Genomic DNA, 23599 nt, shown 5'->3' with positions numbered 1-23599 from the left:
ACAGCCTTCTACTCCACCAATGCAACCACAGTCTTTTTACTCCTTTCCTCTTCCTTCAAGTTAATCAAAAAGCTGAGTTATGCCTGCTTTACAATTAGTGGTTTCTCACTACATTGACCTACAGATGGCATTACAAGCATACATAGCATATTTCCACTATGGTATCTTATAAAATTTCGGGTAAACAGAACTGCTATTATAAATGTGCTTATCCCACAGATATGTGGAGTGCAAATAATATATAAAGTTGACAACCAAACATAATGCAGAAGCCTCTCCAGGAATCTTGAGATCCTTACACTTACATGCTAACATTTTCACTCCCTAATGGTGTTTTTAGCTAATGATAAGAATGAATTTGGGATGAACTGTGAAATACACAACCACACTACTTGAAGGAAAACTGATTTTCACACAGCCCATGCATCCCTGTCTCGGGTCTTTCACAGATTGCCAGCAGGCAACACATAGAAAACTGTAAAACCCCAAATAAAATATTCCAAACTAAAGTAATATCAAATAATGGAAAATCCAAGATGGAATATAACAAAATGATGAAAAGAATGGTTGCTTCTCACCATATAATGGAGATGCTGAGTCACTGACAGACACAAGAAAGTGAGCTTTTGGACAAAAAGGCCTTCATCAGAAATAGACAACACACAATACACACACACACACACACACACACACACACACACACACATACACCCTCATGCAAATGCAACTCATACACACATGATCACAGTCTCTGGCAGCTGAAGCCAGACTACAAGCAGCAGCACACAATGGGAGAGGCAACCAGGTGGGGTACAGAGGAGGATGGGGCAGGGAGAGGAAGGGATAGCAAGGTAGGGATGGGAGATGATGAACTGCCGCTAGTAGGAGCATGCAGGGATGAGGTGAAGAAAGGATAGGGCAGATAGGTGCAGTCAGAAGGTTAGACGGAGGGGGTGGGGGGGAGGGGGGGGGGGGTAGTGCAAGTGCAAAAAGAGAGAAGTAAAAAGACTGGATGCATTGTGGAATAGAGGGCTGTGTGGTGTTGGAATTGGAACAGGGAACAGACTATATGGGTGAGGACAACAACTAACATAGTTTGAGGCCAGAAGTGTTACAGGAATGTAGGATGTATTGCACAATTCAGAAAAAGCTGTTTTTGGTAGGAAGGATCCAGATGGCCCAGGCTGTGAAGCAGTCACTGAAATGAAGAACGTCATGTTGGGTGGAGTGCTAAGCAATGATTTGGTCCGGCTGTTTCTTTTACTACAGTTTGTCGGTGACTGTTCATGTGGACAGACAGCTTGTTGGTTGTCATGCCCACGTACAATGCAGCACAGTGGTTGAAGCTTAGCTAGTTGATCATATGATTGTGAAACGAGTCACATGACCTACAAGGTTAGCTTCAACCACTACGCTACATTCTGCAGGACAACGAACAATCTGTCTGTCCACATGAATGGCTGCCTACAAACTGTGGCCAAGAAACAGCTGGACCATCCCACTGCTGAGCATGTCACCCATTTCAATGACTGCTTCTCAGCCTGTGCCATCTAGATCCTTACCACCAGCACAAGATTTTCTGAACTGCGCAGGTGGGAACCCTCCCTGCAATGCATCCTATGTTGCCGTAACTCACTTGGCTTCAAACTTCATTAGTCATTGTCCTTACCCATCTAGCCTCTGCCCTGTTCCCATTCCAGCACTACAGAGCTATCTACTCCACCAATGCATCCACAGTCTTTTTACTTCTTTCTTTTTCCACTAACCCCCCCCCCCCTACCCCTCACCCACCCACCACCCCACCCTGCCCTCAGCCTAACCTCCCGACTGCACCTAGCTACTCTAGCCTCTCTGCCCTTGTTAATGTATGCCCCCACTAGCAGCACTTTACCATACCCCAACCCTACCCTGCTACCCCTCCCCCTCACAACCCCAGCCCCTCCTTATCCCCACCACCCAGTTGCTTCTCCCACCATGTGCTGCTGGTTGCAGTGTAACCCAGCAGCCATGTCTATTCCTGATGAAGGCCTTGTTATTGGCCAAAAGCACACTTTCTAACAGTCTTTGTATTGTGCCTATCCATGACTCAGCTTCTCCACTATATGGTTAGTAACAACTATCCTTTTCCTAAAATTGTTACAAACTAAAGTGAATGCATACTTATTAGCTACTTCTTCTATAATTTATCATAATAGTTAATAGACTACTATTGGTATTTTGTTTACTATTACAGATATAGGGTAATTAGTGTGAATTATAAGATAAAACACAGTTGAATAGTGTACGAGGAAGAGGAGTGGTTTCTTGAAAGTTGGTATTTCTCTGCTAGTGCACTGTTGGCCTATAAAATAATAAATTAGTCTAGAAATTAAGCACATGACTAATAATGCGAGTAGATAAATACCAGTTGCAACATGCTGTTAGTAAAATTTACAGAAGCAGTCAACAGTGGCCTCTTCTGCCAAATGATGTATAAATTGACTCGTTCCACATCCCTGAAGGCTCTCTTTCATTATGATATTCATGGACATAATGTATGAATGAGAGAATGAATCCCTAAATTACCAGAATTAAAGTGAATTCCAGAAACATTTATTTTAAGTGGACATTGTAAATTTCATCTTCATCATTTTACTGTCTGTGTTAATGCTCCATCTACAATGAGTCATCATAACACATAATCTTCCCTCCCTCCTCCTTCCTTCCTTCCGAGCTTACTTTTATTCCTACATTTTCAGCCACAAAGGTAAAGCACTATACATGAAGAATAAATGTCATTAATATCCAAAGGGAATTTTTGACCACACATGTAGTGGCTTTTCCAAAGACACAGAAAATACCATCAGGACAAATTTTCTTATTCAGCTATGACAGGACTAATTTTGAGAGATAATATATGACTTTCCACAAGCTGTATTGTCTAAATGTCATATCTACTTTTAATTTCTGAGCAGTAAAATGACACAAAGACAGTGATAAGTTTATTACTATTCTCAACAAGACTTAACGTGAATAAAAGGGGAATTCATTTCAGATATGAAAAATACAGTACATTTAAGAACAACAACTGTAGCAACTACCAAAATTCTGATGCTGCTGAGAGATAGTCAATTAAAAATATATACACCAATAAAATGTCAATAACAAGAAACATAATATGGAATACAGATGAGAGAGATCAGTTTGTTTCCTTAAGCAGCATACTCCCACCCAATATTTTGGGAAAGGTCTCTTATAGCACATAAAATCTTAAAACACAAACCACACTCATCTCATTGCCAGTTAAAATAGAGGGAAGTTCCTGTAGGAGACCAAGGTCTCCTCTCACATCACCATTGTCATCCGCGTACCGCATCTTTGACACACTGATGGGTCCACCAAGTGTAAGAGAAATCCATTTGTTACAGAACAATGTTCTGTTCTTCACCTCGTAAGGGCTACTTCCTCAGTTCACCACAGATGCGAGCTGGTAAGCCACAGTCGCCCTGTAGGTTTTACAGACTGCATTTATTGCACCTCTCTTCTAGCCACTGAGCCTTTCACCAACAGAAGGCCTTCCAGGTCACCCATGAAGTGAGTGCCCACAGGAAACTGAACAGTGAGCTGGAGACCGAAGGGATCATGCCTCATTGGCAAGCACATAAACCACGTCTTAGCCGTGCTGCGGCTCACGTTGGTCCTGTTTGTAGGTTTCTGTCCTCTATTGGGTGCCAGACCGTATCGTTTAGTTGACATAGTTGCGGTTGTTTGTCTTCTTTTCATCTTGACTGGTGCCACTTGGTTTCGCAAGTGATGCCTGTCCGCTAGTGGCAGCAGCAGCGGTTATCAATATGTAGTAACTGTGGTCCTATCTTTGGAGCAACGTCATGGTTCTTCCAGGTCATGTCAGTGAGCAGTTCGGTTCCGGACTCTGGAGGAGCCAGCTTAGCGCACTGCGAGAACATGCCACGACTGCTGGTGGCGCACATGGACTGCCGGATCGAAGGCCTGTGGTCATGAAGGTGCACAACCTTGTCGTAATCCGGATCTTGCAAGTTTTAAGTTGACTGCATTTGGATTCATGTAGAGAAACCTCCACCTTCACTTGGGTTTGTGTTGCTTCTCATAGTGTTGCCGAGGCGAAGAGCAGTGAGTGGAGTGCTTGGGGAAGGTGGATCTGATTAGCTTTCCTGGACTTCTAATTACTATTTATTGCATTCAGTTTGTTACTATTTGTTAAGTTCAACCAGCAGTATTTTTCCTGCCTTGTGGCCACTAACGCCCCAGTTACCTGCCCTGGGGGTCAGTATATGTAACGGCAGTGTATGTTTCCTCGCCTTGCTGTTGCTGTCTGGAGAGGCATGTAGTTTTGACAGCTTTCTTGATTGTAGGTTGGTTGATGATTCTTCTACTCTTGTGGTAGAGATTCCTTTCTCATTCCAGGCACTCTAAGCACAGTATTCTGTGGGCGGAGTCCAGACCGCCGGTTCTGGCTTTGGCGTATTTTTACATCGTTGCATTTGGTATATTGGACGTTAGGTAGCCTCAACAAGATTATCATTAGTCATTTGTTAGACTGCCTCTAGCCTGAGTTACCATCATGTGAAGTGAATGCAACTCTTGGCTGCCTATCTAATTGCTCGCGAAAGTGGTTTTTGCTGGACCTACTCAGAGATCGATTCCTGGTGCACCGTCTGTGACTGGCCCTTGTTTTTTATTTTTGTATTTACTGTTTTATTATATATTTATAATTTTTTATATAATTGCCATTCTTGGCATTACAGCAGGTTTAAATGGTTGTGCTACCAAGTTTACCATCACTTGGTCTCACCCGTTTGGTGATCAGTTGCCCGTCTTTTTAAATTAACCTTTCTATTGTATTGCTGTTTTACAGTATGTTTTTTAATTTTTTTTACAATTGCAATTCTTGGCATTAAAGGCCATCAGCCATGACTGTGGTTATGTGTCTTAAAATTCTAATTGGGATCACATTGGCTTGTTTCTAAAACATTATTTGCTGTGTCTGTATTTTATGCTCATTTGGTAAATCATAATGCACTGAAAGCACTATAAATTACACAGATGTTTATTCCTTCATTAATAATGTGTGATATCTTTATTTATTGCTGGAATTACCATTTTAAAATAAACGTGTGTAACTGCAAAAGGGAACCAACAGTAACTGATTACAGCTCTGTCCACAATCGTAATTGAATCCTGCCTTCCTTGACTACCAGGTTTCAATGTCCCCAGGATCCCTATCTATTCTGGAAACCAGCATAAAATATTTCTTTGTCCTGCCTTTGCAAGAGGAGACAATCTTTGATATCCTGCACCACCCTAACTGTTGTGTATCCATCTGAACAATAGCAAGACTTTGGGAATCGCAACATGGGAGGAATTTCTTGACACAATGTCATTTCATCTGATGTAACGTCCTAAGGGTAGGAAGCAATTCCATGCTGTAAACTGGAAACTTCTCTGGGAGTTTTGTCCTGCAGACATATCCAGGGCACACAGCTGAGAAGCCGATGAAGTCTCCCAATTCCGATCCACCAGCAAAACACTAACAAAATCTGGGTAGAACTTAAAATCTTGTAAAATTTGGTTTTAAACAAATAATCTAGGATACAGATCTTCCTGTAACCCCTTCCAGTATAAAATTGATGTGAGTCTTTTTAGTAACAAAGGGGATTCCCTACTCCAACATTTGGCTTTAGACCTTAACTCCATTCAGCTGTAATAATTTTACCCTTCACATGGATCCCAAATGGCCTCATTACCCTTGGACGATAGTTGAATCGACATTCCAGTGGTGACCAGACAACAGATCAATGATGGTGATTTAGGAACATCTGGGGCCTGTTTGGTATAACAAGAGGCGATGGTGTCCAATGAACAGTGCACACTCACAACCCCTGCGCACAAGATAAAAACTAGACTTGGATAATAAGCTCCTGCTGACTCCCTAGTACCCTCAAGGTGTACCGCATCCAACATATAAAGGTATGAAGATTTTACTGAGCCATAAATCTGGTATGTGTATTCAAGCCAGGATTGCACAAAGCCTTTATAATTGTTCTGCTCCCCAAGACCTATGACTGACACATTTGAAAATGTTTAAAGCCTTGAGACATCCAAATTTCAGGTCTTTAAGGTGTGGCAGCCACGTTAATCTTTCACGAAAAGTGAGATCCACATATTTAATCTTTCCCTTAAAATCAAGAATGGTACCCCAAAGTTTTAAAACAGGTAAATTAATAAGAGACCAGGAGTGATTAGAATCAACACAAACAGTTTTCTACATAGAGAATATGAAACTTGTGGAGTTCGCCAATTTCTCCAACTGCCTAATCACAAAATGAAACTGATGAATCGCTGGTGCTATTTTGGAAGACATAGAAGATGGAGGAGTCATCCACAGATAAGGAGCTCTGTATGAGACACCTTATCATCGTCATAATATTGTTTATTATGATATCAAATGCCATTGCACTTAAAACACTCCCTTGAGGGATGCCATTCTCCTGCTTAGACAATTCTGACAGGACATTTCCTACCCTGAATCCAAAAACCTTTCTGATATGAAGGACTGTAAGTAGTATTTAGGCTTTCCCCAAATCAAAGAATACACTGACAAGGTGTTGCTCATGCAGAAAAAAGTTTAGTTGCTGCTTTTAGCAGGGTCAAGTTATCAAGTGATACCTCCTGAACCTACAATGGGAGCAATTTAATAGTGACCTGGTTTCGAGGACATACACTAAACACCATTTGACCACAGGCTCTAGTGTCTTTCCTACGTAGCTAGTGATATTACCATTATGATAATTACTATGATCAGCACAGTCCTTCCCTGGGTTTAAAACTGAGATTAAAATAGCTTCTTTACATGCTATGGGAAATGTCCTTCTCAGCCAGATTTCATTAAAAAGATGAAGGAGAATTTCACCTTCTTCGACCGCTAGTTCAACTGCAACTAGCTCTACATTATCAGGTCATGACCGGACACAGTATCACAATCCACTGACTATGCAGAATCCTGTTACTGTAGAGATAAAGGTCAGTTGTATTTTTCCATGTCGGTGTAACAAAACACCCAGCCAACCCTTTCCTGTGTCACCTGACCGTGACAGAATGTTGGATCTTGGCTCTAATTGCCTTTAATGGTTCAAATGGCTCTGAGCACTATGGGACTTAACATCTCAGGTCATCAGTCCCCTAGACTTAGAACTACTTAAACCTAACTAACCTAAGGACATCACACACATCCGTGCCCGAGGCTGGATTCGAAACTGCGACCACAGCAGCAGCGCAGTTCCGAACTGAAGCATCTAGAACCGCTCGCCTTTAATGTTTTAAAAAGTTCAGCTATTGTCTGGGTGATGTCTCTTGTGTTAGGAGACATCCCTGCTATTATACAACTGCTATTTGGAGTCATGAGTCCCATAAGGAAATCCCATGGATTCCCACACTTTACTTTGATCTACTGATGGATTTCAGGAACTCTTGTCACAACTTCTTCTTACCTACTCTTCCTAATTATTCTCATCTCTTTACCCTCACCATCAAAAAGTTTGCAAGATTCTCATCTGTGGGGCACCGTTTGAACCTTTTAATAGACACTGACCTGCCCCTGCTTGTGGAACTACACTCATCACTCAACCAAGGGCTACCTCCTAGGTGTTGCTGATGACTTGGGGATGGATGCATCAACGGCTTGACAGATCACATACATAATGTGACCCACTCAGTCCCGGACACATTCACACCATTTGTAATCAGAAAATTGACTGTAAAGTGTCCAGTTAGCCTTCTCAAGATCGACCTCAGCGCCCTTTTTTTCAGCTCCGTATATCAGATGAACATGGATGTAAGGACAGTGGCGTAGCTAGGTAGTTTGGCATCCTAAAATGCCGTGTTTTAACTTATCACATGACCCCCCCCCCGGAAAAAAAATCATGTACCCCTAACTTTTTTTGGGGTAGCAATTTTTTGACAAGAGTGGTTAAGCAATCCAAGTATAATGTCAACTACTTTCTGTAATCAGTGTTTATGAACGAAAACAAACAATAAAACGCATTTTTATAAATAAATTTTGATCATCGATGAAGCAGTACCGGTATCAATAACCAAAGGGCTTCTGAAGTGCTGGATGTAGCTTGAAATCTCTTTCTTCTGACTTTTTCTGCTGTATATTTGAAATTGCCTCATCCACATCGAAACCTTAAGATATACTATTTTTCATTGACAAAATTTCCAAACTAGATAGTTGTGCTAGACTCGTAGTGCACCTACGACGATTCTTAATTAATTTGAGCTCTGAAAAATTGCTCTCACAAGATGCCAACGAAACTCAGAAAGTCAGACGCCAAAATGATGTTGGGAACATATTTAGAAAATTAATATTCAAGCACGAGCTGTAAGAATCTTAAAGCTGTCCAGCAGGGAGACTCTTCTTTTGGAATTTAGGCGACTTGCGGAAGTCTTCTGCATAGAATTTCTTCACGAATATCATCTTCTGAAACCTCACAATAACTGCCAAAGAAACTTTTTACAGTCGTGGGAAGTTCCGTTTCTGAGATTTTAATCAGACTCTAAAACAGCAAAACGATCTGGCGTACGTCCCATGGTTTCACAACTACCGATTTCTTATAGAAACTTGTGGATGCACTCCAACATTGACATTCTCAGTTCCTGGTGCAAAGTCAGCGTCTCGTCTGCAGTCCTCTTTTCAGTATGGAGAGAAGTTGTATTGTTGTAGTAGTTCCAAGGCGGTTGCAACTTGCGAAGAGATATGAAAACTGCCCGATTGTCCCGCCACTTACTGTCATTGTCAGAATACCGGTAGAGTAGTTTTGTTGAAGAAGGTAGCCTTCTGTATTAGTCGAATTGTTGCGACTGAGTTGCCAAACGCAATCCAAAATGTGCCTGCAAATTCGGTGACACTTATTGTATGGAGCGGAATTTCATCAAGAACGGTTGGTTTGATTACGAAGCAGTGTGTTCTGTATGTAAATGTTTTATTTGCACCTGTCATGGTGGGCATTCTGGCAGTGTTCATCACTACAAGTCAAAGAAACGTGTTAACAGAACGAGCTGCAGTAAAACTCAAAATTATTTTGTAAAACCTCGAACAAGGAAACAAGTGAAGAGACAAAAGTTCGAACAGCCGAGCTTATACTACTTACCTTACGGTAAAGCATCACCAAACCTTTAGATCTAGTGATTGTACTAATAAGCTTAATAGCGGTACGGTTGACGATTCTCACATTTCAAAAAAGTTTAGTTTAGCAAGAGCTAAGGTATCAGCCTTAGTAAAAGGCGTTATTGCTTCTTAAAACAAAGCTATGATAATACCAAAAAGTTTTTCTATGGGATACCCGCTGATCTCAGTAATTATAAAGCTGCTAAAACATTTCTCGTTGGGCAGTTTTTGGATATTAATGAAGGAATCCAGACCAAACTTTTAAAGGTGAGTTCCCTGCTTAACGAAACGTGACGAAATTTCAAAATTCTGCATGAGTTCTGTCGAAATGTTTGAGCTCGATAAAAACAAATTTGTGGCATTTTGTGCAGATAATATGAATTTACATTTTGGTGGTTTAAAAAGTCAAGGTAAATATAATGCATTTAACGAATTAAATGCTATATTGCATGGAAACGATGGGCTGCGTGCAAATGTCTTTCACAATTGCGCGTGGGCATTGCTAATGGTTTCTTATCATTGTTAAGGTTTTCTCGAACTTTTTTACAACGAAGTCAGGACAGGGTGGTGCAAGGAGTTCTGCGATTATGTGAGGCTGAATACATGATGTAATCATAAAGAAAAAATAAACCCTTTGCCACCTTCCTCACTATTAAATGAAGAAAAATTGATACACGAGTATAAATATTCGTAAGTAACTCCCCTTAGTTACGTACAAATGAATAAATATTTTATTCGAGCTCTAGTAGGCTTTGTCTTACGGCAGGTCAGCGGGATAACAGATGGATGCCAATATTCACATCATGTCAGACGCATAATAACGGTAGTCCATCTTGAAACAATAGTATCAATTATGATTTCGATTATGCTATGCAAACATTTAGACAATAAAGAAAATACGTTAGTAATAATAATGGCGTGTAGCGAGGGCCTCCCGTAGGGTAGACTGCTCGCCTGGTGCAAGTCTTTCGATTCGACGCCACTTCGGCGACTTGCGCGTCGATGTGGATGAAATGATGATGATAAACACAGTCATCACGAGGTAGAGAAAATCCCTGACCCCGCCGGGAATCGAACCCGGGATCCCGTGCGCAGGAAGCGAGAACGCTACCGCAAGACCACGAGCTACGGACATACGTTAGTAGAAATTTCAGAATAGGCAAGAAAATTCTCTCTAGTTATTTCTGTCCCATGCAAGTACTTATCTAATTACATTAGATTACAGTTCCAAAATATGTCGTCTAATATTCTTATTCAACCCTTACGTCATTACAAGAAACGCCTGAACAAACATGTACGGTGTTTTTCCTCTTTATTTGACATTGTTCAGTGTTTCACTTAATTACGAGGATTGGAACTCTAATAGTGGCAACTATTTATTTACAGCTCGTACAAAATAGATACGTGTTTCAAAGTTTTACTGACCTTCACGGCTGTCACCAGCATTGTGTATAACCCGTTGCCAGCGATGTGGAAGTCGTAGGATACTCTTAGCAGTGCCAGTAGTGTTGACAGTTCGAGTGGCGCGGTCTATTGCCCGGCGAATTTGTAGCAGTTCTGAAGCGAATGCCGTGAAGTGTTTCCTTCAGTTTTGAAATCGAATTGAACTCATGAGGGCTTAAGTCGGAGGAGTGCAGTAGGTGGTATAGCACTTAGCTTTGCACTGTACGTTCTTGAGCATTTCCTGCAAAATGATGGTCAGACCCTGCAGAAAATGTCATCACTTCTATCTCTATGCTGTTCATTATTGGAACACAGCCTAAGACCAGATTAGAGACAGAAGTGATGACACTTTCTGCAGGGTCTGACCATCATTTTGCAGGAAATGCTCAAGAACGTACAGTGCAAGCTGTTACTGATTTGTTTGACTGATGGGGCTGCTAAGTGCTATACCACCTACTGCACACCCCTCACTTAAGCCCTCGTGAGTTCAACTCGATTTCTAAACTGAAGGCAACACTTCACGGCATTCGTTTCAGAACTGCTACAAATTCGTCGGGCAATAGACCGCGCCGCTCGAACTATCAACACAATTGCCACTGCTAAGATTATGCCCAATGCTGGTGACTACCGTGAAGGTCAGTAAAACTTTCTATGAGCTGTAAATAAATAGTTGCCACTATTAAAGTTCCAACCCTCGTAAAAATTGTTACACTACATTTACATTCCATTGATCATGAATACGACATTTCATAATGATATGACTTGTTTCCTTTTAACATTAAGTTTTCTTTACACAACACGATTAACTTTTTTTAGTTACTGCTTCATATCTAAAAATTAATGTATTGAGTAGAAGGAGTTGTCATTCAGAAATTCTTTTAATGGATTTTCAAATTTTGGTTGGCTGTCTGTCAGACTTTTAATGCTATTTGGTAAATGACCAAAGATTTTTGTGGCAGCATAATTCACCCCTTTCTGAGCCACAGTCAGGTTTAACCCAGAATAGTGAAGATCATGCTTTCTTCTAGTGTTGTAGCTAGGCACTTCGTTATTATTTTTGATTTGTGATGGGTTATTAATAACAAATTTCACAAGCAAATATATGTATTGCTAAGCTACTGTGCATATTCCGCATTCCATAAATAAAAATCTGCAAGGTGATCTTGGGTCGGCGCCAGCTATTATTCTGATTACATGCTATTGTTGAATGAATACTTTTTCTCTTAATGATGAAGTACTCGAAAATATGATGCCATATGAAAGCAGGGAATGAAAATAGGCATAGTAAGCTAATTTACTGATGTGTTTATAACCAAAATTTGCAATAACCCATTAGCATAAGTAGCTGAACCTAACATTTTCAGAAGATCATCAAAGTGTTTCTTCCAATTCAATTTCTCATCAATGCACACATTCAGAAATTTTGAATATTATACCTCAGCAACAGACTTCTGTTCATAGTTTATATTTATCAATGGTGTTATGCCATTTACTGTTCAGAATTGTATATACTGTGTTTTCTCCAAATTTAGTCGGAGTATATCTGCAGAGAACCACTTAATTTGCTGAAAGACATTATTTACAATTCCTCAGCTGATTCTTGTTTGCTGGGTGTGATTACTGTACTTGTGTCATCAGCAAAAAGAACTAGCTTTGCATCTTCATGAATATAGAGTGGCAAGTCATTAATCTATAAAGAACAATACGGGACACAGAACTGACCCTGTGGGACACCAGTCTTGATATCTCCACAGTTAAAGAACTCTGTTGATTTTTGCAGACTATCTGTACTGTTAATTTCAACCTTCTGCAGTCTTCCACTTAAATATGAATTAAACCATATGTGCAGCGTCCTACTCATCACAACACCCATTCATACCACAATTCTTAAGCTTATCTAGAAGAATTTCATGATTCACACAGTCAAAAGCCTTTGAGGGATCATAAAATATCCCAATGAGCGATATTCTGTTATTCAAAGTATTTAATATTTTATCAGTGAAAGCACATATAGCATTTTCTGTTGAAAAGCCTTTCTGAAAACCAAACTGACATTTGGTAGTACTCCATTTTTACAAAAATGAGAAGCTACTCTTGAGTACATCACTTTTTCAAGAATTTTGGATAAAGCTGTCAGAAATGAGATTGGGCAGTAGTTGTTAGCATCAGCTATTTTAAGCAATGGTTTATTCCAGCGTATCTGGAAAAATTCCCTATTTCAGACGTGGCTGAGAATCCTACTTATCTGTTGGCAACAAGCTTTTAGTACTCTGTTAGAAATGCCATCAATTCCATGTAAGTTTTAATTTTTAAGTGAATTAATTATTTTCGTCATTTCAGTAGGAGAGGTGGGTTAAATTTCAATTTTATCAAATTGCTTAGGTATTGCCTCTTCCATACACTGCCTTTCATTTTCTGATGAATAGCTGGATCCTATTTTCTCTTCAACAGTTAAAAAATGATTATTAGAAAGTCTTCTACTTCCGATTTTTTGTTAACGAACTTTGATATAAATACAGTCTTCCTGCACTCTCGATTGCTCTGTTTCCCTTTTAACATCCAAATTGTTTTGATTTTATTACCAGAGAGGATAATCTCAAATATAATGCACATGCATCTGGACTTTTTAATAAATTTTCTTAATGCAGGTCAGTAGTTTTTATAGTGCTTCACTGTTTCTGGATCATTAATCCCTCTAGCTATAATATACACTTGCCTTTTCTGTTTACAAGACATTTTGACCCTTTAGTAAGCCTTTGTTTTTTAGAGGGTTTCGTGCAATTACGTTTCACTGTTTTCTTAGGGAAACAGTTTTCAAATATACTCACAAAGGTATCATGAAATTGGTTAAATTTTAAATTAGAATCAGGTTCTCTCTACACCTCATCCCAGTCAAACTGTTGAAAGCTTTCCCAAAAATTTTAAATTGTTAAATCGTTAATTGAATGCACTATTTTGGAGGACTATTTTGCATTATTGTATGGAGCTATGTCATATACTGTAACTAACTGCAACATGATCAGACAGACCATTCCGAACAGGGAAGGTTTTTATTTAATTAAATGTATCTTCGTCTATAGGAATTATCTATCAATGCACCGTTCTGGTAAGAGCACCGCACCCAAGAAAGTGCTGCCGCAGTTTCATGTTGTAACAAAAGGAAGAGCTGTGTCTTTGTTCTAAACATATAAGAAAGACTATAAAATCTGTTTTTGAAGGAAACTCTAAATTAATATAGTTATGTTGTACATATATTCAGCTACATATTTTGCGTAACGATGCTTTTTTAAGTCCAGGAGGCTCTAAACCGATTATTTCCTCCTTTCAATTTTTTTTTTTTTTTTTTTTTTTTTTTTAGCACAGTACTTTCCGTTATCACAGGATCGGTTAACTACATTTTACAAAATTAAAACTTAATCACTGATAAACTATATTAACAATTCTCCCTGTACATTGACATCCTTTTCTTAAATACTGTGTGAGAGTAATTTTTGTTTACACGCTGTTTCAGCCGTAAAATGAACATATGCATGCAGAAGTATTAGGCCCAGTCCATAAGCTCTCCAGTTGCACGCCCACTGCCACAAGCGTCAGGAATGAAATGAAGAAAAAAAAGATATTTTTACAACTCATGCTTTAGAACCCAGAAAGATTTGTTACCCCCATAGAGCAGTTGGTCAGCGAGCCGGCCGGAGTGGCCGTGCGGTTCTAGCCGCTACAGTCTGGAACCGAGCGACCGCTACGGTCGCAGGTTCGAATCCTGCCTCGGTCATGGATGTGTGTGATGTCCTTCGGCTAGTTAGGTTTAATTAGTTCTAAGTTCTAGGCGACTGATGATCTCAGAAGTTGGAAAATCGCATAGTGCTCAGAGCCAACCAGTTGGTCAGCTGGTATTGAGTGCGGACCATACTCACTCCCCCCGCCCCCAACTCTCCCTGTCACTCGTTAGTACCATTAAGGTCGTGATGCACCTCCCACCCAGCAGCCTGAAAGATCAGGCGAGCAGGACGAGAGGTATACTACTGTAGACGGTTGTAACAGTGCTGAAATGAGTGGCTTGACCCATGTTTCCAGAACAATATTCTAAATTTGTGTGAGATATTCTGTTACTCGACCACCAGGGCAAGAGGTGTTGGAACTCCACAGTGCACTGTGCGCATAGAAATCTCATACGAGGAGAAAAGTACAGGGCAGTTTACCAATAAGCTGCATGAGGATTTCACCACCAACAGCCTCATGGGTCGTCAAGTACGCAGTGCACACCATGACATTAGCATGTGCGTTTATCACAATAGCCACTGTTTGTAACGTTGTGGTAAAGGGCACAGGCTATGAGCTGAACGTGTCAAACATCACTACCCCATCTTTCATCCTGTTACTTTCACCCTGTTACCAGTGAGGTCACCTTCCCTATTAAGTTACATCCTATAAGAACAGCTGCATCAGTATTTTCAAAAAAGAAATGTGTTGAAGACACAGGCAGAAAGGTCTGCCCTGTACAAGAAGTTTCAATTCCTACACGTGCATCCTGTATCCATCCAAATTTCAGTGATGTATGGAAGCCATTTTAGCTTTAAATTTACACCTATCTTTGTGGTTGTATGCTGAGGCACTGATAGAGCAGGCATATGAATGGAGGGGCTGTTTGGATCTGGTGACAAGGCACCTTACTTAATTCATGTTGTCCTCATCTGTTAAACAGACAGTATTACATCCGATGGGCCCCGGGACACCTTTTGATCCGAATGTCATGCAGCTGTAACCTGTAACATTATGTGATTGCCTTATCATTTTAAATCATTCACTAATCGAGCAGTCGCTCGGCAACAGCTACAGTTAGCAAATAATGTTGCGAGAATGTAAAAGGTGAACGACCTGTGACGTAACTTGTTTATTGTCGAAGCGCCGTCAGAGATGCTGTGAGTTATTGACTTTAAAAACCGCGGCGCGAAAAACGGACAGAAGAACACTTTTTTACACTTTTTTTTTGATGTATGAGATATTCTCGGTGAACAGCTACTCATTCTTCTCTTGTCTCCTGTAACGTGTGTCGGAGGCGCATGTCTTGCCGCCGTATTGTTATTGTTAAAAAATAATATTGTTCTAGTGTAAAGTAAATGTGTAATACTAAAAGTGCCTAGCAGTAGATTTATTGTGCGACGTGTATGTGAAAACGTCAAAGGAATTGTTTTCATTACGAGAAGTGCCAGTCAAAACGGCATCCATGTTAAATCCTTCGTTGCAGTGTAAGTTCGTCTATTAATTGCCATAAATTCAGATTTAAATGGAACTGGTGTATGGACTATTTATTTAATATAGAATCTATGTCTCACTCCTTCATGAAGTTATTTAATTTTCTTTATGTTTCTGCCAAATAGAGAGTTCACAGTCACGAATTCTTTCGTCGAAATCGGACGGAAGTTGTATGCGGCGAAATATTTTCTCCGCGCCATGTTCTATTGGTAAATGCATGATAAACTACGGTCCCTTAGGAAATTCATGTTGAGCTATCCAAAAATAATTATATTTTGAATAGGCATTTACTCTCTTCCGCAATGCAACTTCCGACTGATCAGACGATCCAACAAGAAACAGCCGCACACGGTCGGCGTTCGCAAATATGTTTCCACCGTTGATTATAGCTATATGTTACAGCACAAAAGTAAACATATTGTTATAATTAGCGGCTACGAACGGGGACATTTATAACTGTATGTTTATGTATACACTTTACGTAAACATATCGTTATAAACTGCCTCTTTTCTGGTGGGGAAAGGGTGAGTTGAGAGACACTTTGTTTTTGGGTTGCTTTCTCTTTACACAATGTGAAAGTTTTGCTCTTCTATTGTGTTGTGATTGCCGGATTATCTGCATCTTTACCCTGATTGCTCTTGCATACACAGTTACAGGTAGAGATGGTGGTGGATGCTTATGTTCGGCTGCAGTGACAGGCGGCAAAGACTGGAGTTTGTTCAACTGTTGTGGTAGCTATGCAGAGATGAAGAGGCCTGATGATGATAGACTAGCATACAGAACTGAAACAAACTAGTCTTCAGACTGAAAACGACAACAGTAACACTATGACGTATGAAGAAAACCGACAACACGGTCCCTTGACTTCCGGTAGCGTGTTTGTGCATGACAATGTTCGTGCACACACTGTTCCCTTAGTTCAAATGGGACGTTTTTAGCTGCCCTACAGCCCAGACGTAGCTCTAAATGATTTCGCCTTTTCATGCACATGAAAAAATGGCTTGGTTCCCAGAGCCCTCCGACGATGAAGTTCAAGTTCGTGGGCTGGCCGCACAGGTGGCAAAATTTTATGCTGAGGATTTTTTTCAGCTCCTTAAAAATATAATAAATTCTTACATCTGAACACTAATTTAGAGAAGTAATCCAAAGGTATAGTCTTTAAGATGTATCTAATAAATTTCCTTCAGTTATTTTTCCATTTTCTTTAGAGCCAACTTGAGATTAATTTCCGGATAACTCTCTGATCAACAATCATTATTACTAGTTATGAGAACGGGAACTAGCGACTGACTTAAAGGCCCTGTTTTAAGAGATAGATAAAAGTAAATGCTTAGGAACAAGAAACAACAAAAATCTTTTTCATCCGTATACAACTTTAAATATACGGGTGTGCGGCATTATTTTAAATATCCTGTTGAAAACTTTAACAAAACATGTCACGTATGATTCTGATGCGTCCACGAGAATAATTGCTTTCATATAAAGTCGCGCAGGAAACAAAAAACTGAAATAACATAAATGGACAGAAAACTGAATAAGGCCCTACTTGAAATTTTAGAGTGTTATAGGCGAGAGAAAACTTTTTTCCCTGTAAATGTAACTGCAGTAAGTCTACGCCCTAAGAAATTTTCTGATGCGTCAAAACACAAACTGTCTGTACAAAACTAACAAACTCTGAGGTTGTTTCGGATGCTAGCGTAGCATCATACTGACCAGCATTTCACAAATGCTGTTTTTTCCACAAATATGGTTAGTTTATTAGAGAGACTCGGTTATTTCCCAGTAACTAGAATTCAGGCAAATTAGTGTGTAAACTATTGGGTTAGTAGCATTTTCCCATAAGTTTAATAAACACACGTAACAGAGATTTTAGTCAATAATATATTCTCTTTCACTATTTACAACAGTCTGGAATAAGTTTTAGATTCCGCGACGTAGAAATCACGTGCTTTTGAGGTGAAGAACTCGTCGGGCCATGACCAGAGCGCGTTTTCATCCGGAAAGGAAGTTCCTTGAAGCTTGTTCGGTAGAAAGCGGAAAAGGTAAAAATCTCAGAGCGCAAGGTGGTTGCGGAATGACTTCCCAACTTGTATAGCGTTCGTGTTAGTCTAGCAGAATGCGGGCGCGCGTCATCGTGACGTAGCACCATCATCACTACACGCAGTCTCCCTGGTTGTTGTTCTTGGACTGCGTATGCAAGACGTCTCGCCGGCCGAAGTGGCCGTGCGGTTAAAGGCGCTGCAGTCTGGAACCGCAAGACCGCTACGGTCGCAGGTTCGAATCCCGCCTCGGGCATGGATGTTTGTGATGTCCTTAGGTTAGTTAGGTTTAACTAGTTCTAGGGGACTAATGACCTCAGCAGTTGAGTCCCATAGTGCTCAGAGCCATTTTTGAACCAAGACGTCTCATTGTTGACAGTAAATTTCAGCAGTCATGGCCACACCTTGGGGAAGCAATTCGTAATACACCACATCGCCGCTGCTCCTCTAGATGCATGATATTATCTTTTGCTGAGGTGCACAGATCTATACAGGGTGGTCCATTGATAGTGACCGGGCCAAATATCTCACGAAATAAGCATCAAACGAAACAACTACAAAGAACGAAACTCGTCTAGCTTTAAGGGGAAAACCAGATGGCGCTATGGTTGGTCCGCTAGATGGCACTGCCGTAGGTAAAACGGATCTCAACTGCGTTGTTTTTAAAATAGGAACCCCCATTTTTTATTACATATTCGTGTAGTACGTAAAGAAATATGACTGTTTTTAGTTAGACCACTTTTTTCGCTTCGTGATAGATGGCGCTGTAATAGTCACAAACGTGTAAGTACGTGGTATCACGTAACATTCCGACAGTGCGGACGGTATTTGCTTCGTGATACATTACTCGTGTGAAAATGGATCGTTTACCAATTGTGGAAAAGGTCGATATCGTGTTGATGTATGGCTATTGTGATCAAAATGCCCAACGAGTATGAGCTATGTATGCTGCTCGGTATCCTGGATGACATCATCCAAGGGTCCGGACCGTTCGCCGGATAGTTAGGTTATTTAAGGAAACAGGAAGTGTTCAGCCACATGTGAAACATCAACCACGACCTGCAACAAATGGTGATGCCCAAGTAGGTGTTTTAACTGCTCCGCACATCAGTAGCAGACAAATTGCGCGAGAATCGGGAATCTCAAAAACGTCGGTGTTGAGAATGCTACGTCAACATCGATTGCACCCATACCATATTTCTATGCACCAGGAATTGCATGGCGACGACTTTGAACGTCGTGTACAGTTCTGCCACTGGGCACAAGTCAAATTACGGGACGATGACAGATTTTTTGCACGCGTTCTATTTAGGGACGAAGCGTCATTCACCAACAGCGGTAATGTAAACCGGCATAATATGTACTATTGGGCAACGGAAAATCCACGATGGCTGCGACAAGTGGAACATCAGCTACCTTGGCGGGTTAATGTATGGTGCGGCATTATGCAAGGAAGGTTAATTGGCCCCCATTTTATCGAGGGAAATCTCAATGGTGCAATGTATGCTGATTTCCTACGTAAAGTTCTACCGATGTTCCTACAAGATGTTTCACTGCATGACATAATGGCGATGTACTTCCAACATGACGGATGTCCGGCACATAGCTCGCGTGCGGTTGAAGCGGTATTGAATAGCATATTTCATGACAGGTGGATTGGTCGTCGAAGCACCATACCATGGCCCCCACGTTCACCGGATCTGACGTCCACGAATTTCTTTCTGTGGGGAAAGCTGAAGGACATTTGCTATCGTGATCCACCGACAACGCCTGACAACATGCGTCAGCGCATTGTCAATGCATGTGCGAAGATTACGGAAGGCGAACTACTCGCTGTTGAGAGGAATGTCGTTACACGCATTGCCAAATGCATTGAAGTTGACGGACATAATTTTGAGCATTTATTGCATTAATGTGGTATTTACAGGTAATGACGCTGTAAGAGCATGCGTTCTCAGAAATGATAAGTTCACAAAGGTACATGTATCACATTGGAACAACCGAAATAAAATGTTCATACGTAGCTACGTTCTGTATTTTAATTTAAAAAAAACCTACCTGTAACCAACTGTTCGTCTAAAATTGTGAGCCATATGTTTGTGACTATTACAGCGCCATGTATCACAATGCGAAAGAAGTGGTCCAACTAAAACATTCATATTTCTTTACGTACTGCACGAATCTGTAATAAAAAATGGGGGCTCCTATTTAAAAAAACGCAGTTGATATCCGTTTGACCTATGGCAGCGCCATCTAGCAGGTCAACCATAGCGCCATCTGGTTTCCCCCCTTCAAGCTAGACGAGTTTCGTTCTTTGTAGTTTTTTTTTTTTTTCGTTTGACGCTTATTTCGTGGGATATTTGGCCCGGTCACGATCAATGGACCACCCTGTATACGAATAGTTGCTGCTTAGTTTGGGCACAACCATTCCTTTCTTTTTCATATGTTAGCGTATAGACACATTTTCTCGTCACCAGTAACAAGACAAGTTAGGAATGGCCGGTATTGTTGACGAGCTAATTGATGACGTGCAAGCAGAGATGCTCATATGGCCACTCGCTGATTCCTGTGATTTTGGCTCTTAGCATGCAGTACCCACACACCAATCTTTGAACCTTCCCCATTGCATGCAAATGTCGCACGACGGTGGAATGATCATAGTTCATCATATTTGCCAGCTCTCGAGTGCAGTGCCGTGGATCATTGTGGATTAATGCGTTTAGAGATGTTTATCAAACTCTGAAGGTCTTCTAGAACGTACAGATTCACTAATGTCAAAATAACCCTCATTAAAACGAATAAAAGATTTTATTAACGTGCTCTGCCCAAATTGTTATCCCCATACACGGCGCAAAAGTTTTTGGCTGCCTCCGCTGCCGCCACCCCTCTAATGAATTCAAAACAGATAAATATTTCGGAAATGTTCCGATCTTTCCATTTGTCACTCCATTTTCTACATTCCACAGCTCTGCCTACTATCTCGAAATGATAAAATGACAATATGTAAACTCAAATAGCGACAATGAACTACAAATAAAAAAATGACAAAAGGTAAGTAAACCCATAGCAACCTCAATACCAACTTACAAAACAAAAAAGCCACGAACTTTTACACCTACATAATAATTACAATCTGTCATTTATCTGTCTATATGCACATTAAGGAAGACATCTTAACGACTACAGAGGCGTTTTGTTTGCAAATTTCTTTCCATTGGTGAGCGTGTTGCAACACGTTCGATTTTCGTCTGGAGCTCAATTTCTCTTTTTTGTATCACTAAAATTGTTCCAGGGTCATGTAAGATGGTGAACAAATGATTTTTGGATATTACCTCCCATATTCTCTCGGGGTGATTGACTAATGGTATGCTTCTGACTGTTCTGCCGAGTTGCTTTCATCGTATGCATAAAATTTCGACGAACTACATAGCTGCATCCTTAAGGTGTTAGGAGTTTTGCTCTTACTACACCACCACAATATTATTGCACTTGGCTTCCCGTGACCGTTATCGGAAACATGCGATAACGTTACAATAAAAGTACAGTGGTGAGTAAGCAAAACGTATCGCACTATGAATGCTTTCAGGACTCTTGTGCGTATAGCATCAAGTGGTTCATCGTGTCCTCGTGAAATACCACGACACAAACCCACGATAAGTCGACCGAAGTGCCCCCGCTCCCAGGAGCAATATACTGTGGTCGACTAATATGTATACTCGTTGCCTGAACTCCAACCAGGCAGCGAGTACACGTAACAGCAGAACTCACAGCTCTTGAAGGTCATAGCTGGGTCGGTCGTTGAAATATTGTACGCAAAATGGAAAACAACAACTCGGCAGAACACCCTGAATTATACTATTGGTTTCTGGGTGGTTTTCTTATGTCTTAGATTGAAACTGCGTTCTACCAGTTATTTTTTAAAGAACATAAAGGAAGTCCGAAAAAAAGATATGAACTTTTAGGAAGCATGAAAGAGGTTTTCCACATCTCTTTTGATCTCCTTTCAAACGCTCATTTTATTTCTGTAAAAGAAAGGAAAACCAGCATTCACGGTATAGCAACATGAAAAAAATTCTACCAATACGGATTTCTTGAAGTCTACTACTATTTTATACATCGTAATATGTTACATTACTCGCAGCAAAGCAATGACAAAGCACTCGCATAGATAAGCTTAAACCACAGTAATAACAGTCGCCCTTATTATGTTGATGTACAGACGTTAACGAAAGGCTCAACCGATAGTAAAACCCGTTACTTTCAGGCAATACACAGCGTTATAGGCAGTCACCTGTTGAACAAGCTGAGAAAAGCACGAGCGGTTTACCATGGAAGATGTTGCATTAAGTTAGCCATCTGTTAAAACACATGCAAAATTGTTATTTGGTTTTTAGTTGTTAGTAGCTTGACGTTTAGTTTTTATAATTCATGGCAGTTTTCTGTCCGGTTAAACCTTTCCTGCTACCAGTATCAGTATCATGTGGACTGAGTGGAAACTAACCTCTAAGAACTGAAAGAAATATAGGTAACAATGAACAAGCCAGCATCGCAAACACGTTCATGTCTGAGACAACTGTCCGTTATTATACTTACAGCGGATTTTTTCCTCGTCGTCTACTTTGACGAATACTTTTCCCGTTACAGTATCGCCTCCGTAATACGTCGCTATAGGATTGTCGAGGTATATACGAATTTGCCGGACCATTCTCTGCCGCTGTCACAACGTTTAATTCGAACAATTGGAGCGGAAGTGGAAAAATGCAAGAGGGCAGAGACACCCAAAAGCAGCGAAACTGAACGACCAGAGCAATTTCTCGCTGTCCGATGTTAGTTGCGTGAGACTGCAGGGCGATTCAGATGTGACACAGTATTCAGTGAAACGCCACGTTTTGGGGTTTTTCGCCGAAACGATCTACACTGTACTCTAAACGGCAATATTCGCACCAACTGTGAACGGTGCCTACCATCATCGGCGCTTTACGTGTTACTAAACCGAGTTCCGTCTGCTTGACGCCTGCCAGGATACGAATGTTTCGGCGTGTCGATGAAGGACGCTGGCGTCACGTGACTGCCTCGTCTTGCGCAGTTCGGCTTGTTTTGTTTTGCCCGATCCAGCAGCGCCACAGGCGCGGAAGTAGGAGAGCCACAGGAAATCGAAGTAACGAGTAGCTACTTACGGAGAACATCCAAAAAGACCTCCCGCCTTATCAGTATCCAAAACGCAATAATAAATCATTCGCATTAAAAGCGTCTTACCTATGTCACTGTAACGTAAGCTGAGTCATTAAAAAAAAAAAAACAATGTTGGAAATCAAACGACAAACAAAGAGAGAATATTCATTTTTATTTTGTTAACCCATTTATAAGGTCTGCTTGCCGTGACCTGACTTATTTTTGCTTAATCTTGTATTTTATAAGAGAAACGTATACAAACCTTCACCGATTTTATTTATCTTTCGCACTATTATAGTACCGTACACACATACATCGAGGTGAACATCTACATCTATACTCTGCATCTATACTCGGCAAACGACTCCGAAGTGCATGGCTGAGAGTACGTCTCATTGTACCAATTATTAGGATTTCTTCCCGTTCGTTTCAAGTGTGGAGTGCGGGAAGAATGATCGTTTAAATGCCTCTCTGCGTGCTGTAATTAATCTATCTTGTCCTCACGAT

At 40.7% G+C, this 23599-nt stretch overlaps 1 protein-coding gene across 2 annotated transcripts in view; it reads right to left on the bottom strand.

The window, feature by feature from the left end:
• LOC124778031 (arrestin domain-containing protein 3-like) overlaps nucleotides 1-22976 on the bottom strand; it is a 123853-nt gene extending 100877 nt beyond the window's left edge. For both annotated transcript variants that reach the window (XM_047253612.1, XM_047253613.1), the window contains exon 1: nucleotides 22514-22976. In XM_047253612.1, coding sequence (XP_047109568.1) covers nucleotides 22514-22625 — 112 coding nt within the window. In that variant the 5' untranslated portion in view covers nucleotides 22626-22976. The remainder of the gene's footprint in view (nucleotides 1-22513) is intronic.
• Between the last annotated feature and the right edge of the window lie 623 nt (nucleotides 22977-23599).

The sequence above is a fragment of the Schistocerca piceifrons genome, chromosome 2, assembly GCF_021461385.2.
Source record: "Schistocerca piceifrons isolate TAMUIC-IGC-003096 chromosome 2, iqSchPice1.1, whole genome shotgun sequence".
NCBI classification, from domain to species: Eukaryota; Metazoa; Arthropoda; class Insecta; order Orthoptera; family Acrididae; genus Schistocerca; species Schistocerca piceifrons.
Note: the sequence above shows the minus strand (reverse complement) of the source record. Positions and strands in the feature narration are given on the sequence as shown.